General features: G+C 35.7%; 1 protein-coding gene across 1 annotated transcript; it reads left to right on the top strand.

The window, feature by feature from the left end:
• Positions 1 to 1,643: 1,643 nt before the first annotated feature.
• On the top strand, positions 1,644 to 23,363 carry LOC149679567 (sodium- and chloride-dependent GABA transporter 1-like). Its single transcript, XM_089835355.1, has 14 exons — positions 1,644 to 2,142; positions 12,714 to 12,985; positions 14,315 to 14,446; positions 15,155 to 15,374; positions 16,561 to 16,693; positions 17,783 to 17,917; positions 18,334 to 18,437; positions 18,506 to 18,675; positions 18,747 to 18,814; positions 19,551 to 19,682; positions 19,754 to 19,856; positions 21,031 to 21,131; positions 21,203 to 21,373; positions 22,100 to 23,363. Exons 2-14 carry the CDS (start codon positions 12,742 to 12,744, stop codon positions 22,238 to 22,240), a joined length of 1,854 nt encoding a protein of 617 aa, XP_089691481.1. The 5' UTR covers positions 1,644 to 2,142; positions 12,714 to 12,741; the 3' UTR covers positions 22,241 to 23,363.
• The last annotated feature ends 507 nt before the right edge of the window (positions 23,364 to 23,870 follow it).

The following is a 23,870-nucleotide window of genomic DNA, read 5'->3' as shown; positions in this document are numbered from 1 at the left end:
CGAACTAGCTCGAGCTGCAAGTCTCTAGCATTACTTAGTATGGGAAGTATCATACTTATGAAACATCTTATAAACTTATGATCTTATGCATACATTTGAGATAGTGTTTTGTTTGGATATTTATTCGTTATGATCTACACCGTCACAATTAATTAATTTCTAAATTTGATTTATGAAACTGTATGCTTGATATCAGTAACGTCAGAAGTAAGATGAGACTAGACTTGGCGAAAGTGAATATTTTTGATAACACACCAACGGTTGGCCCTCTGGTAACGGTTTCCGAATTTTCCCTCCAAAACGTGAGACGCTCGCGGCGGTAGACGGCCGAACTAGATTCAAGCACCCACGTCCGTGTTCTGCGGCTAAGCGGCATAAAATCCTCAAATTTGTTCACTGGTGCCAGGATCTACAACCAGTGCTAGAGGTCTCATCTTTCTCCTGGTAACGTTCATTGGAAGTTGTTTAATGGTCGAGTTCTTCTAAAAATTTTGATTGAGGCTGTAAATAACCTATCTACAAACAGTATGAATAGTTCCTAATTAGACAAAGTTTTACTGAAATTGGAAGTTGTAAAAATACTTGTTTCTAAAAAGACAACACTAGGCAGATATTTCTGCAAACATTGAGGGCCAGCTGCTACCACGCTTCCGTTCTCAAATGTAATTAAACTAAAAATCAGTTGAAGTAATTTGAAGCCGAAATAAGCTTAGGAAAATTAAAACAAAATTTGATATAAACTTATATAACCCGCTCTGAAGTTCGTCGACTTAAAATCTCACATTCTTTGATTTTTCAAGAGAAGTGTATAATAATTCGTTGGGAAAAGTGTTTGAACTGAGCTTTGATATATACTGCAGTCACCTCTGTCTTCACTTTCATACTATCTCTTAATAAGGCTGTATCTATCATTTAAGTATAGACAGTGTCAGATTGTAGACAGACTTCCAACGGTATCAAATTCTCTTCATATCAATTTATTTAAAAACGCCATTAAAGGCCGCTTTCCAGCGAAAAGGGTTCTAGCTAACTGAAAACTGAGCATCGAGACTAACAATGAAGCGACCGTGCCGATTTTCGAAGCCCCGCTGGGTCAAAAGTTGGAAGGGTTCTCGCTAACTGAAAGCCGTGCACTGTGGTTCTAGCGAACTGAAGATGAACAAAGGAAATCCTTTTAAATTTATTTCCTCTCGAATTTTTGCTTTCCCCTGAAGGAAATTCTCTATTGTGTATCTTCAGTTCGCTAGAACCACATTGCACGGCTTTCAGTTGGCTAGAACCCTTCCATCTTTTACCCCAGCGGGGCTTCGAAAATCGGCACGGTCGCTCCATTGTTAGACTCAATGCTCGGTTTTCAGTTCGCTAGAACTCTTTTCGATGAAAGTTGGCCTTTAAAGAATATAAAATTTCCACTCTGTTATCAACCAATCGTATAAAACCAAATTACTCGAAATGGTTTTTTTTTTGTCGGAGTTTGAGAGAAGTTATCGAAAATATAAATTTTTCCAAGCGCAAAAAAACAAAATAAAACAATAATTTGATTTCAAAGACAATCTTAGTGCGCATGCTCCAATATTCCTCTCTCTTTCTCTCTCTCTCCGTTTCTCTCTTGGAGCAACATCTTCCTTCCAAAGACAGGTCTGTCTGCGTCTCTGGGAGAGTTTGATCATTTACCGAACTAGCAGCAAAGCAACCACTAGTTGCATAGATCTCTATAGAGCTAGCTAGAATTCTAGACGACGTAACAGCTTCCACAAATAATACAACACAACTGTATTGTTTAGATTGTACGACTGAGTGTTGTCTTCCTGGCACGTAGAAAATCAAAGCTCGATTGTTATTATAAATAAAGTTAGATTCTGTTAGGCCGGATGTCTTGGAGACGACTTTTAAATTTATCAACTTTGAATTGAGTTAAAAGTTATAGTATAATTTTTAAAAGGAAGTTTGAAATAGGTTTCTAGGATACTACTGTTTTCTTAGTCTAAATATATTTACTAGTTTACTTTATATTTTGCTCTGGTTATTTGCGTTTGAAGTTCGGGAAACTTAACAGCGATTAGTGGTGAAGTTATCATTTATTCAAGTTTGCTGGACAATGTTCAATTATCGGCTTTAAAAAGTTGTTAATTATATATTTGGGTAAGTGTTTTTCTTGATGTTTTTTTCTTGCATTTGCAGTTTATTTATATTGCCTTTTCTGACTAAGGGATTTAATATACGCTAAGTGCTTGTTGCGACCGCTAAAAATATACATTGTTTTCTGACAAGGAGGATTGATAACATTTACACCAGGAAGCTAAGCTATTTGGTACTGTACTTTTTTTCCGCCAAGTAGCTTGGCCTCCTGGTGTAAATGGTATCAATTCTCATAGTCTGAAAACTATGTCTATGTATCCTTGATATTTCTCAAGTTTTAAATAATGCATCTGCGAAAGTTATGGGGGTAAATTTTATTATTATTTTTAAAGGATTTGTAAAATTATTTCTGTTAACGAAAATTTTATGTATAATATTGAAGCACTGTAAGGTAGAAATGCAACGTAAATGTTTATTGGCTTAAAATTTCAAGGCTATAACCGTATGTAGTTGCTAGCCATTTTAAAATTGCTGAACTCTTAACTTTAAAGTTAGTCTCATTTTTAAATTTAGAAAAAATATTTTAAGGCTTGCTTTGAATTTCATCGAAGTAGAATGTGCTAGACATACCGAACTTAATTCTGCTGTTTGGCAATTTTTTTACGTCTACGTATAGCTTTTAGAATGATATGAATATACAGGGTATTTCTGATAAGTCTGCCATAAATTAAGGGGGATATTCTTTGGGAAACCGATTTTGAGTCGAAAATGTTCTATACTTCTATCGCCATTTTGCCACAAGGGACACCCTGTTTTCGAGATATGATTTGATGGGTGTTTTAGGGATGACCCCTTAATTTAACTAGAAATCATTGTCTAAATCTCTTAATTAAATTTAAGAGGTAATCCGTAAAATACTCTAATCTTAACTTCAAAACAGGGTGTCCCTTGTGGCAAAACGACGATAGAAGTATAGAACATTTTCGACTCAAATTCGATTTGCCAAAGAACATCCCCCTTAATTTATGCCACCAGACTTATCAGAAACACCCTGTATATATGAACCTATTGATACTTGTGACGTAATTAGCTCTTTTTATGGAGTTATTTAATTTTAAAAATCCCTTCGTACTAAAAAACAAAATTCATTAAACGTTAGGCATTTTTAAGCCAATAGGCCTAAATGATTCAATTCGTATTTGAACTTTAAAACGAAGTCAAAAGGACAGCTTTTGAGACTTTTTAGCGGTGGTCAATTTCCTCAGTTAAGGAAGGCAGTGCTTTTACAAAGTTTAAGGTTGTAATAAGCCCGTCGTAACGGTCGTACACAAAATTTTATCATTTTCTGATTTTAATTAAAATAAATAAACACTTACGGCTTAGGTTGCAATGAACCCTGGACATTTTTAGAATATATTTAAAAAAAAAAATGCAAAAGCGCAGATTTTACAGCAGTTTACTTTCATTACGTAAAGCAACAGATGTCTTAATTATCACCCCTAGCATTCTGGATAATCTTCTGGACAAGAATTTTTTCTTGCCAAAGACAGGAACCAATCAGATCTAATGCACCAAGTCCCATTGGTCCCTTTCTTTGGCTTAACTAGCCTTTAGCAAGCTTAGCCACTGTGTAGTAGAAAAGGCATAGGCATCTTTAAGTGGCACCAACGGAGCTGCCCTTTGTTTTAAAAGTAGCTAGCTGCTGCACCCAAGCGCCTTAAACACTAGATTATGCTGCCGAAATCTCAATGCCTTAATTTTCATGGATACTGACACTATTGAACAATATTTTAACCTAAGCACTTGAATTTTTCTACGAATTGTAGAAACAAACTACATTTGTAACTGCAATGGCATAAATAATGCCTTCATAGGGAATTTAAATACTTAGACAACCATTTTAAATGGCGTTTGATTGAAAAAAAAAATATTAAAATCATAAACTCACCCAAAATATTCAATTAAAACGTTTAAAGAAAATTGGCAACAACTCTAATTGCTGTTTATAAAGTAACTAATAAGCAATTATATTAATTAGAGTTATCCAGTAATTAATTTTCGGAAATAACGAGTACTCGGAATAAAGAATTTAATTACTGCATAATTTAAGCTTCGTAACAGTTTGACAGCTAACCTTGGCATAGTTTCACGCATTTTATTATAGTTTGAAAAAATTCTTCGAAAACAGGAAAATGTCAAAAATAGTTTTTTTACGCCATTACCAGATTATGCGGGTGATTTTTAATTCAAAATATTTTGAAAATGTATTTTTTAGACTGAGTTGCAAACAATTTTTTAAACTTAATAGACATAGGTCTAGTTCTTAAATAAATATTTTTTGATAAAATAAATGGTCTACACAATTGTTTTTTTTCTAAATATATTGAAGGCAGTGTTAACCAGTTAAAAATTAAATTGCTTTAAATGAAAGATACGGATTTTTATCTTGATATATGTGGAAATGTATCAGGAAATTTTCCTAAATTTCTAGGATAAAATAGGAAGAAATTAGGGAAAGATGGGAAAAAATTGGTGAAATATTTAGGAATATATTGGTGTAAAATTTAGGAATATATTGGTGTAAAATTTAGGATGAAATTGGTGTAAAATTTAGGATGAAATTGGTGTAAAGTTTATGATAAAATTAGTGTAAAGTTTAGGATAAAATTAGTGTAAAATTTAGGATAAAATTAGTGTAAAATTTGGGATAAAACTAGTGTAAAATTTGGGATAAAATTGGTGTAAAGTTTAGGATAAAATTAGTGTAAAATTTAGGATAAAATTAGTGTAAAATTTAGGATAAAATTAGTGTAAAATTTAGGATGAAATTGGTGTAAAGTTTAGGATGAAATTGGTGTAAAGTTTAGGATAAAATTAGTGTAAAATTTAGGATAAAATTAGTGTAAAATTTAGGATAAAATTAGTGTAAAATCTAGGATTAAATTAGTGTAAAATTTGGGATAAAATTGGTGTAAAATTTGGGATAAAATTAGTGTAAAAATTAGGATAAAATTAGTGTAAATGTTAAGATAAAATTGGTGTAAAATTTTGGATAAAGTTGGTGTAAAATTTAGAAAGAAATTAATGTAAAATTTAGGATGAAATAGGAAGAAATTGGCATAAATATTGCAGTAAACTATTAGGAAAATGTATTTTAGAATGTTCAACATTTGATTAAAAATTAAGCCTGAACCATTTTAATTTTTTTCTCCAAGGTTCAATCAAGCCTCTTTTAATCGATAAGAAACAAGTTTATCAATGTCTCGTTAATTGAGGGTTTCAGAGACTAATCAAAGTCGAAAGATATGACATTCCCCAATTAAAATTATTTCCAATTAAAATATGGGCCTAGTCGAATTATCAAGAAATTTAGAGGGAAGCATTGAAAATCTTTAGGAAAAGTGCTATCACTAATTCTAGCGTTCAAACGATCAAAGTATTAGTTTAATTGTGTTAAAAGGCTTTGCTATTTACTTAATTATTAAATTCAAGTTGGTATCTCTAGATTCTCGAATAAATAGATACTTTCAATTTGAAATATTATTGATTCTTTGGGTGGAAAAAAAATCTCTCTTTAAAATTCTAAACACAATTTAACAGAAATTGTTGTTAAAAGAATATTTCGAAAAAGCTTTAACCTCTATAAACTGACTTGGAAATTTTCCAAAAGAACTTTTTTTTTGTTTTTAAACATGCTTCTTCCATCTCTCTTCTTTAGAATTGGTTCCAACTGTTCCGAAGAAACTTTTTTTTTTATAATTTTTTTCTTGACTTTCAGTCCTGTTGTTTAAGAACAGTTTTAAAAATAAATCGAGGCAAATCCGAGGGGCTAATCACTATCATATTCCCTTCTTTTAATAACCTCTGATTGAGGAGGAAAGTAACAAGTTTTCGGTTGGATTCAGATCAGTTCTTTTGGGTACGAACCTATTTTTAGAACTTCCGCAACATCCACTTGCTATAGAACCTCTACAACGCCATCTAAGAGTAGACTAAACTTATTATAGGCTTAATTATTTTTACATAAGTAGACCATTTCAAACGTTGGTGGTAAAATGGACTGTTTGTCCACTTTGTATTTCTTAAAACGAGACATTAATGGGTATGTGGCAAACAAAGACATTAGATATGGCTTCAAGATGAAAGCGATTTGATGGACTGGTAACGTTGAAGTCCTACCTAAGGTCTTTGGATCCATTTACCGGGTGTTCTGACTTAAACCTTAAATCAAGCCACCTTTTGAAAAGAGCCTGTTAGTGCATCTTAAAATTTAAATCATTTCATTAACGAAAGTATGAACACACACTAAATTAAATCTCATTTAGACCTTATTTAATTAGTATTTTATGCAGCTGGTTAAATCTCATTTAGACCCTAGTTAATCAGTATTTTATGCTGTCTCGCTGGTTCACGTATTTACTGCCACCCTGTGGTATAATAGGGGGAAACTTGCGTATGAATACGCTAGTACGCTGGCAAACCGAATCACCTAACCTAAAATCTATAATTATCAATTAAGAATGTCTCAAGGATATATCCTGCTTTTATTGGGCCATAATTAAGGATAAAGCTTTTAAAATTAACGCCTAATGCCTTTAGTACTACATTCAAGAGCATTGAAGCGTGTACACCAATTGAAGAGTGGCGGGCCCCTCGGGCATGGCTCCTTTAAAATATTTGGAATTAGATGAAATTGGTTAAAATTTGTGCGCGAATTTGAAGGTAAAATTTATTATTTGCTTAAGTAGCAGACAATGACAGCTCAATATAACGGAATTTAACTTCAATTCGTCTTTGTTGGCGAATTTTGATTTTCAGACTGATTTTTCTATGACGAGGCTATTTTTATAAAACGTCATATCATATTCCTAACGTAATTTTATGGAATAAGTAGAATAATACATTCTATTTTTAGTACGAACATTATCGCAAGAAATAACATAATAATTATGTGTGTTTTTATTTTTTAAGCTGAAAAATTGAGTAAAGTCCTCTGTAAATGTAATATATTCGAATAAATTCCCAATTTAAAATTTAATTTCGACAATTTGATAGTCTTATCATAAGTTCATGAGTTATGTACCATAAGTTTGTCACTAGTTATTGAGAGCTTGACATGAAGTGACGTAGGTGAAACGTTATAGATTCTCGTAAAGTTACGCCTGGTGAAGCACTGTCAAAGGCTTAGTAATGCAGACTAAATAGGAAGCATCTAGTGGCACTTCTTTAAACTAAACCACAGAAGAACTTGCTTTAAGTTTGTTTTGTTATTTGAAAAACGGCAAACAAAGTAGTCCGTTTAACTATTGATGATGAGTTTTAACTGTGGAAAAGTTCAGTAGATCGTGACGTCATAACAGCTTAAGTATTGCTTTAACAATTTGATATGTATAAGTTCTGTCTTTCCTGTTGTTTAAGATCACTCTGAAGATATTTATAGCAATAGTTCAGTTAACAATGAATATATAAGACTGACCTTCCCAACTTCCGTTATTCAAATACGTTAAAAAACAAGGTTATGTATTTCTTAAAATGAAGCAACACTGTGTAGCTATTCAGCCTAATTGGTTGAATATTTGTCTATTGACGTGACAGCCAGATAATATTAATCTAATAACATTAAAGTCTAATTATGTCAATATTGACGCCATGAAACTCGTGAACTCTCATTACTTGAAGTACCAATTAATCTAACCTAAAAAGATAATTGGTTTTAGTAGACTACTTATCCGTTTTATTAATTTTTTAAGGAAAGGGTTTTTTCCAGCCCTAATAGCATAAGTTTATAAGATATATTCCATAAGTATGGCACTAACTATACTTCGAAATGCTAGAGACTTACAGAGAACTAGTTCGTGAACGGCAAGCGAGAATTGAAGTACTACACTCGCTGGTTAATTTTGCAGTCCATCTTCCTATTTAGTCTGTACTAAGCCTTTGACAGCGCCTCACCAGGCGTCGCTTTACCTCGAATCTATGACGTACGTCACTTCATGACAAGCTCCAGTTTGTAACCAGTGACAAACTTATGGAACATATCTAACGAAGTTATGCAAATAGTTATGATATTAAAGGTTTCAGGTGATTTGAACCAATGAGCTCTGTTCAAGCGTGCTCTGACGCAATAAAGAAAACTGACGCGTATTGATACATATTGTTGTGTTTGTCAACACTGAGTCTGATACGTTACAGATTGATCAACTTTCTAATTAGTCGGAGTCCTTTGAAGCCCTGTATTTCTCATAATCAGCTTTGATACTGTGTTTTAACTGCTTCTTCTAATTAACTAATTGCTTTGAAAAAATAATCTCTGATAAATTAGGCCTGTTTTAAAGATACAGGATCCATAAAAACAGTTGACAGGCGTCATTACCCCTTCAAAAAAGGTCAATAAAATAAAATATCCAATATGATATTGTGATTTTGAGCATTTTTTCCTTAAAACAAGATGGTCAAGGCGTATTTGAGCTTTTGGTTACCACTCGAATTTAGATTTTAACGTGTCCCAACTAGTTAGTTCTCACCTACCTACAATTAGTTAATAATTTTATATCCTTACTACCAATATTAATTTTAATCTATATTCTCCTAAATCGGTTGATTTAAGCAATATTAAACGGATATAAAAACGCGAGTTATCAAACATGCGTGATTGGTATCCTAAATATTTTTCTCTCGTCCATTCTTGCTCTCTGTGGCAATCGCCATTGATTATGAAATTTCACGGTTAACTATTTCAGTTCATATTTTTGGGAATAGACGTGGGGTGACTCTACTAGTCGGTACAAACTATGAAGGAGGTCTCGTATGTAGATCATTTAGAATCATGTCTGGGTAATACTTATCGTATAGTTGCTTGCACCTTTCAAACAGTGTTAACAACTCTAAACACTTTACCGACCCTATCCAGTATTAAAGGGATATACAATCTGATATGTAGGGGCGTGTCAAGAACTATATTTTCAAGTAGTATTGTCACTATTTTCTGGAGTAGTAATAGGGCAACATCACTAAAAAGCGTGGAACGACTCGACGTCGGAGTCGACGGATAGATTGAACTTAACGGCCTATGGCCATTCCCAGTGCACTGATAACGCTACGAAATTCACGCATGCCCAGAAGAGCTCTATTTGACGGATGATGAGCTTGATATTAGCCACAGCTTTATATAACAGATTGTATATCCCTTGGTTTGTAGAATATAAGTGTTTGCTGCTAGAAAGAGTCATTTACAACTTTATCTACGAGTAATATCGGCTAAACTAAACAGTAAAAGTTAAGTAGCAATATTTCCAATAGCCCCTTCCAAAAAGTTTTGAAAAAATGTTCTTAGTCTGAGTCAGTTCAGTTCTTCGTACAAACAGGAAGTAGATTCCCCGCATAGCCTAGTTCACAATGTAGATATGACGTTTTTTAGCTCCAAGTGCGCATGCGCGAAGAACTTAAACAACAAGATGCACAAGGCAGTCAAACTTTTTGGAAGGGGCTATTCGGTTAACTTCGGGCCACATAAAAAACAACCACCCGGCCAACCAGCCAGACGGTGTCTCCGTATAAATTTTTCTAGCCCGAAATCTAAAAAAGGTGGATTGTTGGCAAGATTTCAACAGAAATTTTTCGGCAGTAATTATATCACTAAATCTTCTATGTTACGATTTTTTATAACGCATGGTACATAGTTAATTTCTTTAATTCGTGAGTGATAGTTTAATCTGGGTGCTAAAATTTCAAAAGCCGTAAAGTTCAAGATATCAGTCAATGGAATTTTTGAGATCACGTTTTTTCGGATATAAAGTGAAACTTTGCAATCTCTTAAGAGTATCATTAGCATGCAGCCCAGGCGACGTTAGATAAGAAACCAAATATACGTAATATTTCGAAACCGAAGATAATCTCAAGTTCTAGGAAAATCAATTTTATTTTCAAGTTGGTGATAATCTTTATAAACTTCCTCTCGTCATGACTCTTCTCCCTCTTTTGCCAATCTAGAGTGCAACAGCCCTTGCCTTAAAAATATAAATATAATAGTGTAATGTGTTGTTTGAGTATGCGGATGTCAGTTCAGTAGGTGTGGGTGCAGGAATGCTTCCCGGACAGATAAGGGAAAAATTAGGTGAACTTATAAGTGGTAACGCCGTAGTTGTATGGCAGCGAGATAAATTATTCGCGAGGTAAAATTTGTTATGCATAATGATTAGTCTAGCTATTCCCACAAAATTTGCCTAGATACGATAAGCTGTATCAGAAATACATAGATTTCTTCTACTTGGAATCTTTAAGAAGTCATAGACCCCATAACAATATCTGATTGAATGTAAAGGGAGCGGCTTAAAACTTTATTAAACCGCTTGCTCCTTCTTCGCGTTTCATTGGCTATTTACCCTAGGTTTACTAATTAACACAACGCAAAGATAACTTGTTTACAATCGGGTTCTTCGCGGATAGGTAGCTACGTCAGTGCCACATGGCTTCTAAGTTCAACCCCTTTAGTTGTGACGTCAGGGGTGACGGATTCTTCATCCCCCATTAATTCAAGCAAAAAAGCCCAGAAAATATCAAATCAAAGGGACTGTAAAAAAATCGGTGGGCCGTTGAATTTTATTTTTTGAAAAAGTCACCCGACCCTCTACAATCATTGATGTCAGATCTCTCTTGTGATTGGTTTGCTAGAAGGAAAGACTTATGTTTTGCTTACCCCCGGGGGGATTGTGACGTTAATAACAACTTTTTCATAAAAGAATCCAACGGTCCGCCGACTACTTTACAGACCCTTTAACGATCGCAAGTAGAAAAAAATCTACGCATTCCTGGTGACATATAAGGTACAATTCAAATTCGCTTCAATGAGGGAAATCAAACTTGACCTAAATTAGATCTGACTTCACGCCAGCCATTGCAAGAATAACTCTTAACGAAACGCGTCCAAAACACTTTGCTATTGTCAATCTAAATGAAAAGCTGCAATATCCGCCTATTTCGTCCACTTGTTGAGATGTGACGAAACTCGTTCTAAACGTATCGCGTTACTATGGAAACAAGGTTTAATTTCCTCGCTATCTTCATGGGAAAAAAAAAAGAATAATGACCTTTCTATAGGGAATAAAGTCTGTCGGGCACCTATATTAAAATTTATGCTCAGTTAATATTACTTAATTGTAATGCGAGTATTAAAGAATAACGACTTCAAAGTCTGGAGTTGTAATGGTTGTAATAAAGTTCTTGAAGGTTCAAAGACTGGAGTATATCCACTTTCAAGGCTAGTATTTAAAGCGCACTGAAATTTAAAAATGTATATATAAATTTATAAGTAAAGATATGGCATTGTGTGACTAATAATCAGCGCTAAGTAATGGTCTAATCAAGAAGTGATATCTAGTTTATCGGTTACAAGGTATAAATTCGCCGCATTTCCAGCTTCTATATCTCCAATCTAAACGTAGGTTCGGAGTTAATCCCCGCCTCTAAATTACAACCAGCATCTCATTGGTTCTTGAAAACTCACGTCAGCGCGACGCGAATGACGAAAATTATGCATTTCCGACTGAGGAGAGGCGAAATAGTTCGGCCTCCTTTTACGTCCCCCCTTGTATATTGAAAGGGGGACTGTGACTATAGCGCGCGAATACTTAGGCATCTTATACCTTCTCCCTAATAAACTAGATATCACTTCTTGGTCTAATTAAAGGCCGACTTCCAGAGAAAAGGGTTCTAGCGTACTTCAAACCGAGCATCGAGACTAACAATGAAGCGACCGTGCTGATTTTCGAATTCCCATTGGGGCAAAGGTTGGAAGGGTTCTAGCAAACTTAAAGCCGGGTGCAATGTGGTTCTGGCGAACTGATGATACACAATAGAGAATTTCCTTCAGAGGAAAACAAAAATGGACCATTTCGATGCAACTAAGAGGGAAAGATACAGGGGTAAAACTTTCGCCTTAAATCTCACTTTTTGGCGCTTGCGCTGTAGTAATTTTGTACTATGAGAGTGCGCAGAGACGGATGGCAATGTATAAACCCCCTTGTATGTCCCAATATCGAGGGTTGCCTACCCCCCTTTTTACATCGAAAAGGTCTATTCAGGAAGAAAAAGATTTAAAGTATTTCTATTGCTCATCTTCAGTTCGCTAGAACCACATTGCACGACTTTAAGTTAGCTAAAACCTATCCAACTTTTACCCCAGTGGGGATTCGAAAATCGCCACGGTTCCTCCATTGTTAGTCTCGATGAGCACTCGGTTTTCAGTTCGATAGAACCCTTTTCACTGAAAGTCGGCCTTTAACTTAAGATCTTTTATTTACAATGTCAACAACTTTAAAAACTGTTAAAAATCAACACAATTATTTTGATGAGTTATATTACGGTTTTAAGCCTATTTTACCTTTCTAAGTCGAATTAAATAAATTAGTTATAAGCCTTCACACTCCCTTTAAGGTTATGGATAGGCATACAACAATAAATCTGCAGCGAGTCGCACGTACGTACGACGGGCTTAAGTTGGGATGATTTAGAGAAATTGACCCTGAATATCCCTTTGGGAGTAATACACACGGAAAAGGTTGCCTTGGTAACCAGTTGCGTCTAAAAATAACTTCTCTTTTATCCACTCAAATTAAACCAAACAAAAAAATCTTCAGAAACGCTTGGAGCAAGATATCGAGAAGGATGTCGTCCGATTTGAAAAAGAAAAAGACTTCTTCAGGATTGCCCAGCGAGTCCGAATTGTATTTGGCTAAAATAAATTGCGTAAATGCAACGGAAAGTACCACGACATCGTCCGTTGACGAGGATATACCCGAACGCGGGGAATGGGTCGGAAAAATGGACTTTCTATTCAGTTGCATCAGCTACGCCGTAGGACTCGGGAACGTTTGGAGGTTTCCATATTTATGCTACGAGTATGGAGGAGGTATGTTGACTTATGGTACAAAGTGATATGTTACGTAAATGCAAGTTAGTAGATTCGATATTTACGTTCCATCAGATAAATATTACAGTTATATGTTTCTTGGGTTTAAAATCAATCATTACTGCTAAAACTGATAGAATCAATAATTAATAATTCTAAAATGTTTGCGAGCCTTTCATGACTAAAAACGACGTAATCTTCTCAGGGTGTGTTAGTTAAAACATAAGTTTATAAGATATGTTCCATAAGTATGACACTGCCCATTCTTCGCAATGCTAGAGACTTACAGCTCGAGCTAGTTCGAGAACGACAAGCGAGAATTGATTGTCTACACTCGGTGGTTAATTTTGCAGACTTCCATCTTATTATTATTTAGTCTGTCCTAAACCTTTGACAAGGCCTCATCATGCGTCGCTTTACGAGAATCTATGACTTTTCCCCTACGTCACTTCATGACAAGCTCTAAGTAACCAGTGACAAACTTATGGAACATACCTTATGAACGTATGGTTAATTATGCATGCAATTTGAGCATTATTAACTGTACTTGGTATTTCTGATACGACTCAAAAAACATGGGGTCTACAATATTTAGTTACCGACATTTGGGCTCCAAAACATTGATTGGCCCCTAATCACAAGGAAATAGTAATAAGACATGTGGATGAAGACACATCAGTCTTCAATCTAAATGTCATTGAACCTTTATCTATAGCAGAAATTTACTATTAAATAAATAGAAGTGCCCATAGGCTGGTAAAGCAAAGCCAGAAGTTTATAAGATATGTTCCATAAGTTTGTCACTGGTTACTGAGAGTTTGTCATGAAGTAAGCGAGGTAGGTCATAGATTCTCGTAAAGCGACGCCTGGTGAGGCGCTGTCAAATGCTTAGCAATGCAGACTAAATAAGAAGATGAACTGTAAATTCGAGTGTAGTCAATTCTCGCTTCCGTCGTTCTCGAACTAGCTCGAGCTGTAAGTCTCTAGCATTACGAAGTATAGATTCCGTCATACTTATGGAATGTATCTTATATACTTATGGTAAAGCTAATTACTCCACATTTTCCTTGTTTTTGAGCCAATGTTTGGAATTCCATATCTCCGTAACTGAAAGTTGTAGACCCCCTTGCATGTTCTTTGACACTTTCCACTCAGTTTGACCTAAAGAACACACCCTTTATATTACGACTGACTTATCAGAAACACACTGTAGATTGTAGAAATTTTGCAGAAATTAATGATTTAAGGTCAAGAAAAAATTTGGTTCGACTATTTCATGTAAGTGTCATTTAAAGCAAGTTTTGATCGTTTATGATTTTACAATTCCAGGGGCATTTTTGGTTCCGTACTTTATATGCCTAGTTTTCTGTGCGATTCCAATGTTTATGATGGAAGTAGCCATTGGTCAATATTTAAGTACTGGTGGTATCGGTGTTTGGGAGCTGGTACCTATATTCAAAGGTAAGATTCACAGTGAATTTTTTGTCGTTAAGGGTTAAAAGTAGAGACGTAAGTCCACTTACCAAATACCACCGTAAATTATCGACTTATATCAAACGCTAATTAGCTATCTTAAACTACCAAACTTTCCAAAAAAAAAAATTCCAAATTTTGGTGCTCAGAGTCAAAAACGTTTTGAGTAAAGCTAATGGTACTAAACTGCAAGATGCACTTTTACTTCTAAGTCCGGTTTTGCCTCAATTTCCCACTTCTTTGACGCTGTTTAAAGCACTTAAACTAGGTGTGAAGTGCTCACAATTTAACGTGGTTTACAAGTGAAAAAAATAATTACCATAAATTACCGACAGAATGGTAATTTTATTTATCCCAAAATTTTAATCGGTAATTTACGGCAGTAAAATCTATAGTTTTTAAGAAACGTTTAATGCCCAAGACAAGTATTGTCCTTCAAAAAATAATCATTCTGTGAAGTATGAAATCATTAGAAAGTGTTTGGACAGTCAGTTCAAACACAGAGTTCATGTCTGATTTATATTTTTTTTTCACACGTGTTTTATAGTGAAATTAATCTTAAGTAATAGGTGCAGACCAAGAGAGGTTTTCAATTCTCTTTCTAAAATGCTAGCGAAATTTAACTTCGATTTTATCACTTAATTGAAACGTCTGGATGCGAAAACCTAAAGTGTTATGGTATTTCATTTGTATAAGGTATTGGCTACGCATCGATGACTATCGTATTTCTGTACAACCTTTACTACGTCGTCATAATCTCGTGGACTTTGATCTACTTCGTGTCCTCATTCACGAGTCTTCTACCTTGGAAGAATTGCGATCCGTCATGGAGCTCCGATAATTGCGTTGATTTGGTTCTAAACGGCACCACCAACGTCACGGACAAATCAACATCTCCCGTAGTCGAGTTCTGGGAGTAAGCATTAAGCAATCACTTGGGGCATAAGTTTATAATGCTAGAGACTTACCGAGAGCTAGTTCGAGAATTGACCATACTCGGTTTTGCAGTCCATCTTCCTATTAGTCTGTACCAAGAAGCGATATCTAGTTTACTAGGGAAAAGTTATAAATTCGCCACATTTCTAGCTTTATCTCCAGTCCAAATGTAGGTCCGGAGTTAATCCCCGCCTCTAAATTACAACCAGCATCTCATTGGTTCTTGAAAACTCACGTCAACGCGACGCGAATAACGAAAGTTACGCATTTCCGACTGAAGAGAGGCGAAATAGCCCGGCCTTCTTTTATCCCCCCCTTGTATTTTGAAAGGGGGACTGGGACTATGGCGCGCGAATACTTAGGCATCTTATACCTTCTCCCTAGTAAACTAGATATCCCTTCCTGCCTGTACTAAGTCTTTGACAGCGCATCGCCAGGCGTTGCTTTACTTCGAATCTATGACCTACTTCAATCACTTCAAAATTACAAGCTCCAGTTTGTAACCAGTGACAAACTTATGGCCAACATATCTTATGAACTTATGATAGGATTAAAATCTCACTAGTGGCAAAAGGGGATGAGAGGAAAAGTATGAAAATGGCCAAAAGTCGCGAGTCATCAGAGTTTCACCGTAGTTGACCGTTTTATTGGCGTAGCTATACTGGGCCGGTTCACTCCCTTAAAATAGGTCTTGTGTTAATTCGCGTTTACGCGGTTACCGTCGTCTGCTATTGTGTATGCTAGAACTTCCTCGATTTGTGTTAGTAGTCGGGACAGAGTAGCTGGTAATGTTTTAAAAGGTATTTGAAGGTATAATATGGATTTAAGTAAGGTTATCGAAGCAACAGAAGAGCACAAAAAACTAGATAAGTTTAAATCAAATCTCGGTAACTTAGCTTTAGCGCGAGCAGCTTGCGTCGTGATTCGCGTGATCGAGAGGGCTATAGTTAAACCAAGGAGCATAAATGTCTGAACTACTTTCAGTCGCGAGTTTACAAGTCCATCAGTCACTAGTAAACTAAATAGTTATTGGCGAAACTTTGATGTCCGCGTTTTTTAACACAGGCTCTATGGCCATTGTCATACTTTCCCTCTCATCCACATTTGCTAGTGGTAATTGCTTCCAGAAGCACGCTAAGCTAATTAATTCTTTCTTTGTCTTGTAGGCGACGAGTACTGGGAATCACATCGGGTATACACGATTTAGGTAGCATTCGATGGGAACTGGCTCTCTATTTGTTCGTAGCTTGGGTTTTGGTTTATCTCGTCATTTGGAAAGGATTACACAATAGCGGGAAGGTAATTATCGAGCGAATTGGGGGGGTTTCATTTCATAATTGAATATACGAGATTTACGTAAGCTTTCATAAGTAGCTGATATTCCTTAAAGGCGCATAGTACTCGGTAGTCTTGAGAAAAAAGTCTCTCAAATGAGGAGAGGCTAAAAGTATACCCAAACTTAACCTTCACTAAACATGCAACTAACCCAAAGCAAAATATTACCAGGGATAGATGTAATTTTAGAAGCAGGAATGGAGAACGGCTAATTAGTATTAAATTCAGCCCAGTATAGCCCCTCCCGCCAACACGTAACGAAAATTTTAAATGATCTTGTTGGCTCACGTTTTCATGACGTTGCTGACGGGGACGGCGAAAAATACGTAATTCCTTTTTACCTCTGTCGCTATACGGGACTTACGAGGTTACCGCCCCCTTTTCGGAGAGTTGTTCTGCCAAGGCTACGGAGCGCGTTCGACCACAGGGAATGTCAGCCAGTAACTAAAGGCCGCCGACAGGTTATGGCAGCGCCCACAGAAATACCTCTCGTAAATTCCGTATGACCCGCCTCTTCTTTCATACCACCCCCCGTCCCGGGGAAGGGGGTCCGGGACTTTGACGTGCGCCCAGATTACTCTGTGTTCCATTTCTGCTTCTAAAATTACATCTATCCCTGGTGACACTTAGTAGTCTTGACAGAAAAAGTCTCTTAAAGGGGGAGGGACTAAAAGTATAACCTAACCAAACCTTAACTAAACCAAAACCTAACCCAAACAAAATATTACCTAACCAAATGGGAAGTTAGGTTACCGTCTTATCCATGGGGTAGATAATTTCTTAATGCACGAATAGACCATTCTCGTAATTACTTGTAGAGAAACCAACGCGCAGGGGTTCCTTCCGACTCGCCAAGAGGCAACGCCAGAGTTCACAATACGGGAGCCTAGCCAACTCGCACTGCCTCTGCAGGTGCTTCTTGACGCACCCCTACTCACTGTAAAGTTCTCTCTGGTGTCAATAATGAAATGGTCTATAGTTTAGAAAGTGTTTTAACATGACTTCAACGAGTTCAAAATCAGTACATAAACATTTAAATTTGATTAATTTCAGATTATGTGGTTTACATCGATATTTCCATATTTGATCTTAACCATATTGTTCTTTCGTGGCGTAACTCTGCAAGGTGCCGGAAAAGGCTTATCATATTACATAACCCCTAATTGGAGTCGTCTACTAGAAGCAAAGGTGAACAAGTAAGGGTCAAAAGAATGACCAATTAAACCCAAATTACCATTCCCATAAAAAACATTGAAAGGTGAAACTTATTCGCCAGTCTCGAATGGTTCCCGGTTTTCTTCAAAACTGACAAGTGACGCTACAAATAATATAAAAGCTACTCCGATTCGGAATTAAAGCTACTGCGGTTTGGTATAAAAGCTATATGGATTCGGAATAAGCTACCCCGATTCGGAACAGCTTAGTGAACAATTGATCTCGGCCTTCGGAGCCAAGAAATAGATCCTAAACATTTTTGATATAGTTCAGAATCGTTTCGAAACGGGATCGAATGTCCAAACGAAATGAGCCCCAAGCCGTTCGGAACTGAAGAATAATTTTCACCTAATTTAAAGAGTAGAGTCAAAATTTTGGTGTCCCCTTAGGTATGGGTAGCTGCTGGTACTCAAGTATTCTTCACATTTGGTATCGGATTTGGATCCGTCATAACTTTGGGAAGTTATAACAAGTTTCATCATAATTTCTATAGGTAAACTCGAAATTGATTCTAAGAATTTTTCCTTAATTTTTTTTCTAAATTTAAGTTTTAATTCACAGGGACTCGCTAATTTTGTGCGCAATAAACCCTCTAACGAGTTTATTCGCCGGAACTGTAATATTCTCCGTTTTGGGTTACATGGCTGAAACGCAAGGCAAGGAAGTTGCCGATGTTGTTAGTTCGGGTCCCGGACTGGCCTTTTTGGCCTATCCCGAGGTTGTGATACAACGTAAGTCATTTTTAAACTGATATAATACTAATTAAGTGATGATCAATAAAAATTCAATTTGTTATTTAAAGTTCCAATTGCACCATTATGGTCCATATTATTCTTCTTAATGCTTATTATACTCGGAATTGATAGTCAAGTAAGTTTATTATTTACGGGATAGTAGCGTATAAATCCACCATTAAATTTATGAATCGATTATTGAAAATCCGGTATCGATCGTTTAAATTTCGGTATCGATCGTTTAAATTTCGGTATCGATCGTTTAAATTTCGGTATCGATCGTTTAAATTTCGGAATCGATCGTTTAAATTTCGATATCTATTCTTTATATTTCGGTATCGATCCATAAAATTTCGGTATCGATCATTTAAATTTCGGTATCGATCATTTAAATTTCGGTATCGATCATTTAAATTTCGGTATCGATCATTTAAATTTCGGTATCGATCATTTAAATTTCGGTATCGATCATTTAAATTTCGGTATCGATCATTTAAATTTCGGAATCGATCGTTTAAATTTCGGAATCGAAACATCCTTTTACGTATATATATCCTATTATTTAAGAATTATCTCTTTTAAAATTTGCGGTTTAAAAAATCATTGACGATACGTTATGAAAATGACACAGTAATGACGTAACTATTGCTATTGTCACGGCCTATGGAACAAATGTTTATCGCGAGGTAGAGATATAGTTCCTCATTAGGGGGACACTGTTATGACGTCATTAGCTAATCAAAGGGTATTTATTATTTTCCACATTTTCAAGCATTTAAATCTAATGGTGGTCGAAATTAAACGCTATTATCCCTATAAAGATTGAAATTTAAAAGTCAACTAATTATTGTTTAATTAATTATTAAAATTAGTTCTGTACGGTTGAAGCTCTAATCCAGGGTATAGTTGACGAATATCCTAAACAATGTAGACCCAGAAGAAAATTAGTAACGCTAATAATATGCGTTTCTCTCTTTTTAATGGGATTACCGATGGTGACCGAGGTCAGTTTAAAAGCACTAAATGCAGAATGCAATTGCCGGAATATAAATCATTTAAATATTATGACATATAGGGTGGAATGTACATATTTCAACTTATGGATTTCAACGCTGCTAGTGGAATTACAATTCTCTTCACAGTTTTCTTTCAGACAATTGGAATATTTTGGGTTTATGGTAATAATGTCTATATCTATATAAATCTTGACTGACTGCCCAGTCCAAACCGCTTGCCCTAGAAGGCTGAAAATTTGCAGGAACGTTACTCATAAGTAGTAGGCGCGTACTAAGAAAAACATTTTCCAAGCCACCGCCATCTTAATAAATGGCGCCCAAAAATGTAAACAATCTTCTCTATGCAACAAAGTCCGCGCGTTTCAACCGATTTCGCAAATATTTTATACACTGGTTTCCTCTAGACGGGCTGAATGGTTTTTTGGGTTCGATTTGTTGCCATCTTTTCAAATGGCGGCCAGAAGTTTAAAAACCCTTCATTATGGAATAATGAATAATAAAAGTTATAAAAAATGTCCCGACGGGCTGACGGGCAACGCCGAGTGCCTACACTTCTAGGGTGCTACAAAAATATTAGTCATCAGTAAAATCTATCCATTCTTTATAACATTTTGATGGAAGTTCTAATTACACGCGAGCGACGCCCCGGGTAAAAGCTATAGTCTGTCAAACGAAAGAAGAGCCCTGAGAAATTTGTCCAAATTGGTGTCGCCACCATCGACCCCATAGTACTTTATCAACTTGTTTTGTTTTGTCAATAGTCGGCTGTAATATAGTCTGCTATAAACAGATAGGCTTAATCGCAATAGAACCAATACATTTTGCAATATATATTTAATATGTTTATGTTTCATGGTTTTTTTACGATGATCGAGTATTAAAGAATATAAAACAAAATTAACGACAAGACACCAGTTTTATATTTGTTGAACTAGCATTGCAATATATTTTAATGACATAATATCAGACTATATTACAGACGACAATTGGCAAAACAAAACAAGTTGATAAAGTACTATGGGGTCGATGGTGGCGACACCAATTTGGACAAATTTCTCAGGGCTCTTCTTTCGTTTGACAGACTATAGTCCTTTTCATATTTTTAATCGATTTAGTGTTTTAAACTAATCAAATCATTAAGAAAACCAGAAGTAAATCGGTTGAAGTGCGTATCGCAGAGGGTTTTGCGAGGCGTCGAGTTATGGTTTTTTTCGCAAATTACCATAATCGCGTATTTGCAGATTATATTTTGCAGATAAATCTAATAATAAGACCCTCCCATTAAACATTTTACTAATTAGCGGTTCTCTGTTTAATCGTCTCCTGTCTACTTTAGGTTCGACAAAATTTGGAGACCATATTGAAGAAATGATAGGGAAACGTCCTAGTCTATTCTACAGGATAAGTTGGATGTATATTGTCCCCGCTATCACATTAGTACGCTATAGTTCTAATAATAAACATCCTTAAAATAATTTTATCTAATTAGAAACTTTTATCACCTAAAGGGAATCTTTCTATTCTCAATATTTCAATACAAGCCTTTGGAGTACGGAAACAATTACACGTACCCTTTGTGGGGTCAAATGATGGGTTGGGGTATTGCCCTTGCATCTATGGTCTGGATACCTTGCTACGTCATTTACTACCTTTGTATCACACCCGGAACATTGAAAGAGGTAAGAAAGTTTGTAAGAAATATGAAGGTTAAAAGATAGGACCTTTCATAATCGAAAGAGCATGTAAAACAAAAATTTTCATAAGCTCATGAAACCCGTTAAGTATCTATGTGAGGTTGTTCGGTGGAATGGTCTTTCAAGTGGAGGCATTTATATATATATTTGGGAGTAGCCAGACTCTCTTTCGGGTGGAATTAGCCTTATACCTGATCAGCGCCACCTTCATTTAGTGGTGACTTTGAGAACTAGCGTAATCAACGAGTCAATCAGATGCCGCTAAAAATGGCTCTGACTCATTAGTTTCTACGGTCATTGATTAGTTCTCTTCAAAGGTCTTTAAACTTAACTTGAGCGTTATAATTGTCCGTCGATTACTGACGAGCCAATCATGTGTCGCTAAAAATGGCTCTGACTCATTCGTTTCTTTGCTCAAGGATTCAATGCTCGTTAAAGTTAATTTGAGCGTTATAATTGTAATTAATTTATGAAATCGGGCTAGATCATGCTCCAAAAAGTGTTTCTTCAAACTCTAAAATTAACGGCAAGGCTTTGCGAGTAGAAGTGCTTTAAAAGCTCTAAAACCGCCATAAAAGTTGTTTTTACCTTTAAAACAATGTTGGATATCGTCAAGGACCACGATTTAGCCTGATTTCATAAATTTACATGCTTGTTCGGGAAAAAATAAATAAAAATACAATCATGACCCTTTTCTGTGTACTTTTACAGCGATTTGTGAGGGGCGTAACGCCACTTATTAAACCAAAAAGGCAGTCAACTTCAAGCAGCCCTGATAAGGAGTGTGGACTCGACTCCATTCAAACAGAACTCAACAGTTTATCCAAAACGTTACCATCTACGGTTTTATAACCACAAACACAAATTAATTGAGATTTATTTAAACATCGTGTATTTGACTCTCAATTACGAATATGTTGCTGAGCCTAACTCGTGTCTTACCTATTTTTAGACTATGCCTAAAAAGTAGACATATTTTACAACAATAGGCGAGATATCTTAGTTTAATATCTATTTACGACTACGAGTCACAAAAGAGGACAAGGCTTAGCGTAAGAAAATAAATACTGTCATTGCGACGTGGGGCCTAGGGTCTTGAAATCTATTTTATAAAACATTGTTGAAGGAATCGCAGGCTAGGGTCAGGAATTTGTTCACTTAAAAGAAACAGGAATGAATAAAGGTTTACACAGCGAAGAGTGCCACCGTGCATCCGCGGTATTTACCAATCATGTTTAATGTGATTTTTAAAACATCTTTTTGCATTGTTAAATGTATGTTTTGATGAATTTAATGAAAGTACCAAAATATAAGGTTTACTTTAGTGGTCTTAGTTGAAAAGGGCCCACCTTACGATGAAGTTGAAGAGAGGACTGTTATTCATTCCTGCTTCTTTGAACTGAAGTCCTGCCCGGGCCATGTTTACATACTCAAAGGACAAGGAAAATATACTGATATATTACTATTTTATAAAAAAAAAAATGTTGCCACAATTTATCATATTTTGAATACTAGGCAAACTTTGTAAATATTAATTTTACAATTAACTAAGTTTTGGAAGGTAATGCCGTTTTTAATTGGACTACCCCTTTGCTACTTGAGCAATTATAGCAGACCAAGATAAAAAGACGCCATAAGTTATCTAAGAAAATATTAATAATCATGGAATTTCTCATTATTTTATCAACATACTCATTAAATAGAAAGTGGTTATATTTCTGAGACAAACTTATACCGAATAAAAAAGTTAAATGTTTTTATCATAATAAAAGAATGATATTTCTCCCTGTCATAATCATTCGTCAATCAAATTAAATTGGAATAATAAAAGTTTAAAGTAGTAAAACTTCTCAGTCTTGGTTTAAATTATTTGTGAAGGAGTAAGTCACATGACAACAAACCTAGTAGACTAACAATTTCAACCTTTTCATTCTACCAAACATATCTGCGGCACTTGTTAGAATTTAGCACTACACACCTGATGTTACGTAATCACACCTAGCATTGCGATGGTGTTGTGTGTGTCTGGATGTGTGTGTGTGTTTGTAGCCCGGCCACACGAAAAACAAGCGCGGATGGAAACCGATTAAGGCAAGAACCGCTACAACGTTGGAGCTCGTAATGTGAAAGAATTGCGAAAGGAAATACATTAGGTCTATTGTATGAGTTAACAGCAATTTTCCGACTTCAGATGGCATAAACAAGTTGGTTTGGACTCTTGTTAAGAAAAGATCCTCTTCAGGCTCATTGAAGTATTGGGAAAGGAACAACATTGGTATCGTCATAGAATTCAGCCGGTTAGATTGCGGCAATCCTCAAGTTTAGGGTTAATTTGATTGACGATTGCGAAGCCGATTTCTTGGATATAGGGAAATATTTCTTTATGGGTAGCTAGAAAGAGAGACCATTTTCATACGGAAAGGGCACTATGTGTAAAGGCTGGGTCGCTGTTTTAGGTTTTTATCTACTTTGTGAAAGACAT

This window comes from Phalangium opilio, unplaced genomic scaffold (assembly GCF_054372755.1).
Source record: "Phalangium opilio isolate 3A_F unplaced genomic scaffold, DU_Popi_V2 ptg000041l_1, whole genome shotgun sequence".
Classification (NCBI taxonomy): Eukaryota; Metazoa; Arthropoda; class Arachnida; order Opiliones; family Phalangiidae; genus Phalangium; species Phalangium opilio.
The sequence above is the reverse complement of the archived record's forward strand: the minus strand, read 5'-3'. Positions and strand labels throughout refer to the sequence as shown.